Source organism: Psittacula echo (genome assembly GCF_963264785.1).
Source record: "Psittacula echo genome assembly, chromosome: 1".
In the NCBI taxonomy this organism is placed as follows: Eukaryota; Metazoa; Chordata; class Aves; order Psittaciformes; family Psittacidae; genus Psittacula; species Psittacula echo.
Window position 1 is genome coordinate 167,258,019 of NC_137735.1, and position 9,175 is coordinate 167,267,193.

A 9,175-nucleotide genomic window follows, 5' to 3' on the forward strand; every position below is an offset into this window, starting at 1 on the left:
CCCAGCTGACGTTCCCACCGCAGAGACATGGCACAACATGGGCAGGAGGAGCAGAGGAGGATGTCATCTGCTGGGGTGCAGCTCCAACAGCACCCCTTGGAGAGACCCATTTCCAGTTCTCAAGCCTGGGATTGCCCCAACCCACGTGCAGGACCTTGCCCTTGGCGTGTTGAATAACATGAGGTTCACACAGTCCCACTCTCCAGCCTGGCCAGGTCCCTCTAGATCCCATCTCTTCCTACCAGCGTGTCACCCCACCACACAGCTCCATGTCATCACAAATGTGCTGAGGGTGACTGATCCCAGTGTCCATGTCACCAACAAAGATGTTGAACAGGACTGGTCCCAACACCAACCCCTTAGGGACACCACTGGTCTCACTTGGGCATTGAACCATTGACCACAGCTCTCTGAGTGCAACCATCCAACCAATTCGTTATCCACCGAGTAGTCCATCTATCAAATCCATGCCTCTCCACCTTAGAGACAAGGATATTGTGCAGGACAGTGCTGAACACCTTCCACAAGGCCAGGCAGATGCCATCAGTTGCTCTTCCCTTGTCCATCAACACTATAGCCCTGCCACAGAGGCCACCAAATTGACCAGGCACGATTTGCTCCTGGCAAAGCCATGCTGGTGTCACCACTCACCCCTCGCTGTCCCTGTGCCTCAGCAGCTATCTGTGCAATCAGCAGGTCAGGAGGCCCTGGCCTGGGGAGAAAGATGCTGTGCAGAGCCGCAAGCAGTGGGACCAGGTTTCTGCTGCACTTCCTCCGGCTGCCCACAACACAGGAACAGGGCCAGTGAGCTCAGACACACGGACAGACTTGGGGGTTTCCTCCTCACAGAGCTTCCTGCTGCACCCTCTGCATCAACCCCTTCAGAAACACAGAATGAACATGCAGGGACCCGAAAAGCAGCTACAGGGCAGCAGCTGCCCAAGAGGTTGGGCTGTTCCTGCAAACCCACCTCGGCACTTCAGAGCTACAGCAGAACACCCACTGTAACCAGGGTGACACAAAGGCCTTTGCTCTGGGAGAGGGGAGGCTAGACAGGGCTTGGACCAACCTGCTCTAGTGTAAGGTGCCCCTGCTCATGGCAGGGGACTGGAGCTGGAGGAGCTTTAAGGGCCCTTCCAACACAAACCCAATCCATTCTAGTGACCTGCATTGCTTGCCCCTTCTCACCACTAGCTGCTGCCACCACCACCAAACCCTCCGTGCCTCCTGTTACCAGTTGCTAAACTGGAAGAGGGAGAAACAGGACTGCAACACAGCAGAGACACATTCCCAGGAGCAGGAGGATCCTGCCCCAAGGTGCCTGCAGGCTCTGCTTTGACATTACCAGAGCATTTAGTGGTCAAGAAGAGCTGCAGCCACATAGAGGAAAACCAAGCACCCAGCGCCGGAGGGCTCCACACCACAACCATGGTGAGAGGTGGAGGAGAAGCTCTCAGGGTAAGGAACCAAAGGGGTTTGAGGGTTAACTCCTCCTGCCTGGAGCACAGGGAACTCCAGGGCATGCTCCTACCTGGGGCTCTGTTTGTGTTTTTGGATCCCTAAAACCGCTGCTGCTTTTCCAGCCTGGCACATCACAGCACTGGAAATGGGAAAAGGGAATGCAGTGCAGTCAAACCTCAGGATTCCGACTCCCATGGAAGGAAAAGCGGGAGAAATGTGACAGATGCCAACTGGCAGCAGAGTGTCAGTAAGAGCTGAGGAACGTGGTTACAGCATCTCTGCAGACAAGAGTTGCCTCCTCCGGCTCCCCACAGCCCCACACTGTGACCAATGTGTCTCACACACACACCAACACCACCCACAACAGCCACACCAACACCAGCTCCTGTTGAACCCAGCCCAGGGTGGGGAACCCTGCTCACAGTGGGGAGGAACAACCATTGGAGACTGACCGTTCATCCAGCACAGGTATTGCTGCAGTGACCCAGCCCACACGGACACCAAACACATCTGTGGTGCATTACCCAGCATGGGGCAGAGGAACTATCCACTTGTCTGAAGCAACATCATAGAATCAGGGAATGATTTGGGTTGAAGGGACCTTAAAGCTCCTCCAGCTCCAACCCCTGCCACAGGCAGGGACACCTTCCACCGGAGCAGCTTGCTCCAAGCCCCTGTGTCCAACCTGGCCTTGAACACTGCCAGGGATGGGGCAGCCACAGCTTCTCTGGGCACCCTGGGCCAGCGCCTCAGCACCCTCACAGGGAAGAGCTTCTGCCTAAGAGCTCATCTCAGTCTCCCCTCTGGCAGGTTAAAGCCATTCCCCTTGGCCTGTCCCTACAGGCCCTTGTCCCAAGCCCCTCTCCAGGTTTCCTGCAGCCCCTTTAGGCACTGGAGCTGCTCTCAGGTCTCCCCTTCAGGAGCCTTCTCTTCTCCAGGCTGACCCAGCCCAGCTCTCTCAGCCTGGCTCCAGAGCAGAGCTGCTCCAGCCCTCACAGCATCTCCATGGCCTCCTCTGGCCTCGCGCCAGCAGCTCCACGTCCCTCTTGTTGTTGCCCCAGACACAGGGCTGCAGCTGCGCTGGGGACTGCCCCGACCCATGCCCAGGACACCACAGATTTCACCACTTGCAGAGATGAGCCCACGGAAATCTTTACACCAAGGTGCTCCTGGTGCCTTATTCAGAGCGTTTCAAAGCTTCAGCCCCCTCAGTGACCTTTGGGAAGGGGCCTGCTGGTGCACAACCACCACAGCGAGCACAGGAAGCAGCAGCAGGAGACCCATGGGAGGAGACGTGGGGAGGGGAGAGCAGGCACTCCAGTGCTCCTGTGCACACCACAGCCTGTGTGCGGTGCCAGATGCTCAAGGAGAAGATGATCCCTGCTGTGTCCACACAGCACCAACTGTGGCTTTCAGGAATAGTTGTCTCATACAGGGACCACAGGATTGATCCCTGCTGATCTCCCTCAAGGAAACTGCCAGTGATGGGATCTGTCAACAAGGCACTGCAGGACCAACCCCACCTCCCCATCCATCCGGCAGGATCTAATCCTGTGTTCCTGTCTGGCATCTGTCACCTTTAGTCTGGCTCTGGAGCACACAGAGCTGCTCCTGGGCAGGAGTTCAAAGAGAGTAAAACAAGTACTGAGCTGTCAGAGAAGCTGTGGCTGCCCCATCCCCGGCAGTGTTCAAGGCCAGGTTGGACACAGGGGCTTGGAGCAAGCTGCTCCAGTGGAAGGGGTCTCTGCCCAGGGCAGGGGTTGGAGCTGGATGAGCTTTAAGGTCCCTACCAACCCAAACTACTCAATGGTTCTATGATTAACAGAGGATGCGGGACCAGACCTGCAGTTCCCAGATGGACCAGCACTGGGATGCTGTGGTGTGGGGTGATCCCCTTTGACAGGATCCACACAGATTGCTCTAACACCCTCATGTTCCACACCACCAGGGAGCTGCCAAGCATAGTGCTGCACATGGAATGCACAGGGATTCATCCCCTTTTCCCGAGGTCCCCCCACAAGTACTTATCCAGAAAACAGAGCTCACCATCAGCAACTACTGGAGACACCTCAATGTGGGGGTTTGGGTTTATCTGCTGGATGTGAGCATCATAAGAACCAGTTTGAGTCAAAGCCATGAGTCACTTGGTCAGGCCACACATGACAGAGCGATGGGTATTTTTACTACCAGTTGGAAACGCCTCCCACCAGCGCGAGCTGCACAGACACCCAGAGCAGCACAGCCAGGACTGCAGTGTGGCACAGGGACTGGGACCAGCAGTGGGGCAGAGCAGGATGGGACCAAGAGCTCTGCTCTGCCTGGGGTTAGTGCAGCTCCTCACCCAGCACCGGCCCCAGCCCTGGAGGTGCAGGAGCTGTGAGCACCTCAGGGAGCACAGGATGGATCCTGCTGGATCCGTGTTCCCACACGGAGCACGAGGACAGAACCTGCGTCACACACAGCTTGGGACGAGACACCCGAGCACGGAGCTGGCTTCCTCTAAGCAGCAGCCTCCACCTCCACCCGAGCTCAGGAGCAGAACCCACGAGCCCAAAGCACAGTCCCGGCGTGGGAACAGCACGGCGCTCTGAAGGAGCCACCACTGAGGGCAGAGGATGCGGAATGCCACGAGATGCTCCAGGATGCACAACCGCAACGGGACATGGGAAACGCTGCAGCCACCCTGCTGAGGCCCATGAGCAGCCAGAGCAGGCCCAAACCCCCACAGCTCTCTCAGCCTGGCTCCAGAGCAGAGCTGCTCCAGCCCTCGCAGCATCTCTGTGGCCTCCTCTGGACTCTCTCCAGCAGCTCCATGTCACTCTTGTGCTGGGAGCAGCAGAATCGCACGTCTCCAAATCCCCACATTTGATTTCTCTGTGTTTGTAATTCCCCTCAGGAGGAGGCTGAGCCTCATCCTGCTCCACAAACCCCTCCCAGACGAGCCCTCCATCCACACTGAACGTGTTTGAGGTTGAGCTGTTCCGGACTCTCAGCCACGGGGGACACACAGAGAAAAACTTCTTGGCTGCGGAGGCAAAGAGCAGCCACTGGCTCCAGCTTCCCAAAGCATCATTTGTGTGCAGCAGATGAGAGCCAAGAAACGGAACCCATCCATTTACACAGAATATGTGAGCAATCATCACACAACAGAGCCAACCCTCACCTATGAAATACCCACTGGTGAGCATACTCAGCTACACACAAACTCAGGAGCAGCCCCTCTCATCAGACACATGGATGTGGATGCAGGAGCTGATCGAGGTGTGGTGACACCAACCAGGACACAGGAACACCACGGTCACATTTTGCAGCATCTTTACTTTCGGTTTTGGATTCACAAAACTGCACTGAGCAACATTAACACCTTCTGAGGGCACAGAGAGAGCTGGGCTGGTTCAGCCTGGAGAAGAGAAGGCTCCTGAAGGGGAGACCTTAGAGCAGCTCCAGTGCCTAAAGGGGCAGCAGGAAACCTGGAGAGGGGCTTGGGACAAGGGCCTGCAGGGACAGGCCAAGGGGAATGGCTTTAACCTGCCAGAGGGGAGACTGAGATGAGCTCTTAGGCAGAAGCTCTTCCCTGTGAGGGTGCTGAGGCGCTGGCCCAGGGTGCCCAGAGAAGCTGTGGCTGCCCCATCCCTGGCAGTGTTCAAGGCCAGGTTGGACACAGGGGCTTGGAGCAAGCTGCTCCAGTGGAAGGTGTCCCTGCCTGTGGCAGGGGTTGGAACTGGATGAGCTTTAAGGTCCCTTCCAATGCAAACCATCCCATGATTCTCTCTCCGAAGACAACACAGAGCTACCTCAGATCCCACCCCCTGCAGACCTTCCCCACTCCCCATCCCCTGCTCCAACCCCATCCCTCCCCAGCCATTAACCCTACTGACACAGGAACTCCACAGCACCTCACCACATGCAAACCTATCACTGCTGCTGCACATATCCAACTGTGGGCAGAGCTGAGCCCCCTCCCCACTGCTGCAGAGGGTCCCATCCAGCCCTTGCACAGCTGAACCCCCCAGTGTCTTGTGGGTCCCCCACAGCCCTGGTGTGTTTATAGCCAGCACAGCACAGCACGGCACAGCCTGTGCCCAAGCTACAGCTCTATGAGACCAACCCAACCTGTACAGCAGTTACTCACTGCCAGAGGAGCAGCCTGTCCTTCCTGCAAATACCATCTGAGCTGCAGCAGGGAGGAGATGTGACAGCAGGAGCGCAGAGAGCAAGATATACATAGACTCACAGGGTGGTTTGGATGGGAAGGAGCTTAAAGCTCATCCAGTTCCAACCCCTGCCACAGGCAGGGACACCTTCCACTGGAGCAGCTTGCTCCAAGCCCCTGTGTCCAACCTGGCCTTGAACACTGCCAGGGATGGGGCAGCCACAGCTTCTCTGGGCACCCTGGGCCAGCGCCTCAGCACCCTCACAGGGAAGAGCTTCTGCCTAAGAGCTCATCTCAGTCTCCCCTCTGGCAGGTTAAAGCCACTCCCCTTGGCCTGTCCCTACAGGCCCTTGTCCCAAGCCCCTCTCCAGGTTTCCTGCAGCCCCTTTAGGCACTGGAGCTGCTCTCAGGTCTCCCCTTCAGGAGCCTTCTCTTCTCCAGGCTGACCCAGCCCAGCTCTCTCAGCCTGGCTCCAGAGCAGAGCTGCTCCAGCCCTCGCAGCAGCTCCGTGGCCTCCTCTGGCCTCGCTCCAACAGCTCCACGTCCCTCCTGTGTTGAGTAAACACAAGATGCAACCCAAAAAAATCCCCAAAACCAACAACCAATATCAGTGTCCACATCCCAGCAAGCAGATCGAGGCAGGAGGTGTCAGAGCATCACTCTGACACACATCTTGATCCAAAGCACCCCTCACCCAGCTCAGACACCTGCAGATGGGGATGGGAAAGGGTCTGGCTTTAGCTGTCACTGCCCAGAACATGCACTAATTGTTCTCTAGAGGGGATGCCCCAGTCTGGGGTTCCTCACCCCATGAGAGTTTCACCTCAGCAGCACAGGGACTCAGGCTCTGCAGCAGAAGCTCCCCACAGTTCGCAGGACACCCCTCCCCACCTCAAGGCTTTCCTGCCTGTATTCTGCTGCCGCCCATGGCAGAGGTGCCCAGTTCTCTGCTGTGCCAGCAGCATGGGCAAAGCACCCACTCGAGGTGTACCAGAGCAGATCTGACCATGGGCAGACACCTCGGGCTGCAAGTAACCACCGAGGCTGTGCCCATGTCTCCATCCATGGCTACAGGAAGCCCCACTGACCTCACTGCAGCCCGTCTCAGCCAGAACAGCCTGGGGAAGGGCTCACACCCCCAGCCACAGCTCTGGTTCCAACAGGACTCATTAGATGAGATCTATGAGCAAGCTGCTCTAGTGGAAGGGTCCCTGCCCGTGGCAGGGGCTGGAGGAGCTTTAAGGTCCCTTCCAACACAAACCATTCCATGACTCCCTCTCAGCTGGTGCCTGCACTCAGCTCAGTTCAGACCCACACACACACTAGCTTTACTGGGACAGGCACCACCAGACACGTGCTGTGGTCTTCTACTCCCAAGGCCTGGATATGGGTTCTCAGCTGAGGCTGATGTCCTGCCAGGTCTGTGACCAGCCCCAGCACCAGCCCAGCCCCTGTTCTGTATGTGACAGGTGAGATCTGAAGTCAGAAAGTGAACACTCAGTCAGAGGAACACAATTCATTAAGGGTCAGCTCTTCCCTTCCTCATGTCCCACTCAATGAACCACATCACCTCGGAGCAACATTCTTCTGCCCCAAACCACTCCTAGACAGCATCGGGAGGATGTGGGCAGTAACTGATCCCTACTCAGCCCCAGGAGCCTCAGGACAAGGAACACGGGTGAAGTGTTTGCCTTGTGGAGGCCAGCACAGCCTTGGGCAGCCCATGTCCTGCAGCAATCTCAGGCTGGATCCGACCGAGGGCATGGGCAGTGCAGCTCCTTCCCACCTTGGTGCTGTGGGATGCTGTGACACAGGGGAAAACACTTGCAATATTAACACCATCACACCTACCACGGGACCAGAGAGTGCAGGGTACACCAAACCTCTGAGCTGGCTGCCTGGGCCTTGGCCTGCCTGCTATGGGCCCTCAGAGGACCTGCATTGTGCTTCCCAGAGCTCCCGTCCCCATGGGAGAGACCCCAGAGCTGGGATCTGCACCCACACAACGGTGCAGCTGCGCTGGGTGGGAACTGAGCTCCCAGCCACAACTCCTGTCATCACCGACCCACGGGTGGGTGGGGAAGGATTCCCCATCCCTGGCTCCAGCGCAGGCTCAGAACCACACAGGCACCAGCATCTGTGAATGAGCAGGTTGGGAACCGAGTCCAGCTCTGGGGCAACAGCACAAGAGGGACATGCAGCTGCTGGAGCAAGGCCAGAGGAAGCCACGGAGATGCTGTGAGGGCTGGAGCAGCTCTGCTCTGGAGCCAGGCTGAGGGAGCTGGGCTGGGTCAGCCTGGAGAAGAGAAGGCTCCTGAAGGGGAGACCTTAGAGCAGCTCCAGTGCCTAAAGGGGCTGCAGGAAACCTGGACAGCGGCTTTGGACAAGGGCCTGTAGGGACAGGCCAAGGGGAATGGCTTTAACCTGCCAGAGGGGAGACTGAGAGGAGCTCTTAGGCAGAAGCTCTTCCCTGTGAGGGTGCTGAGGCGCTGGCCCAGGGTGCCCAGAGAAGCTGTGGCTGCCCCATCCCTGGCAGTGTTCAAGGCCAGGTTGGACACAGGGGCTTGGAGCAAGCTGCTCCAGTGGAAGGTGTCCCTGCCTGTGGAAGGGGTTGGAACTGGATGAACTTTAAGGTCCCTTCCAACACAAACTCCTCTGCGGTTCCAGCCTGGATGCTCGGTGGGGATCCATCAGGATATCCCTGTTCCAGGCGCACTCCCTCTCTCTCACTGACAGCGCCGCTGTGCCTCAACCGGCGGGGCCGGGGGAACATCACGGACACAGCCCCGAAACCCAAACAAAACCGGTTCCACACAACGAACCGCGGCTCCGCGGCAGGGCCGAGGCCTGCAGGACCCGTGTGGCGCTTCCCGGTGCGGGGGGGGAGAGGGCCGGTGCCGCGGCCTGCGCCCTGCCCGGTGCCTGCGGAGCCGCGCCCGGGGAAGGCCGCGGGGCCGGCACGGCCGCTGCGGGGCTCCATCCCCCTCTGTGCCGCCGCCGGTCCCGGCCGCGGTCCCCCCTCCAGAGTCCCCGCCACGTCACTGGAGCGCGGCGCATACCCCGGGCTGTGCCGCGCCCCGGGGCCGAGCGGGCCCGTGCCCGGTGTGGGTGCCCACGTTCCGTACCCCAGACCCATCCCGGCCCCGGGCTCACCGCGCTTGCCGGGGTCGTATCCCACGAGGACGAAGTAGTCGGCCAGGCGGGCCATGGCGGGATCACCGCAGGGTCAGCGGGGGTCACCCGGGGGGGGGTCAACGGGGGTCACGGCCCCGCCGCCACCGCCCCGCGCTCCGCCCGCCCGTGCGCCCCACCGACCGCCGCCATCTTGGCCCCTCTCACGGCCGAGCCCGGCCCGATCCACCACGCATGCGTCAGCGCCGCGGGGAGGGGCGGGGAGAGGCTGCTGATTGGGCGAGAGGGGAAGGGGCGGGGCCACGTCGGCAGCGGTGTCCGGAACCCCCGCGGTGTGCGGGTGTGAGCCGGTGCGGGTGTGCGGGGATCCTCGGTGAGCGCAACCGGATGTGAGCGAGAGCCGGGCCAGTGTGTGAGGCAGCCCCCCTG

The 9,175-nt window shown here is 59.3% G+C and overlaps 1 protein-coding gene across 4 annotated transcripts in view; it reads right to left on the bottom strand.

Annotated features, from left to right (window-relative positions):
* Nucleotides 1–8,939, bottom strand: part of SBF1 (SET binding factor 1) — a 60,376-nt gene extending 51,437 nt beyond the window's left edge. For all 4 annotated transcript variants that reach the window (XM_080633275.1, XM_080633274.1, XM_080633273.1 and 1 more), the window contains exon 1: nt 8,768–8,939. In XM_080633275.1, coding sequence (XP_080489401.1) covers nt 8,768–8,822 — 55 coding nt within the window. In that variant the 5' untranslated portion in view covers nt 8,823–8,939. The remainder of the gene's footprint in view (nt 1–8,767) is intronic.
* Nucleotides 8,940–9,175: the final 236 nt, after the last annotated feature.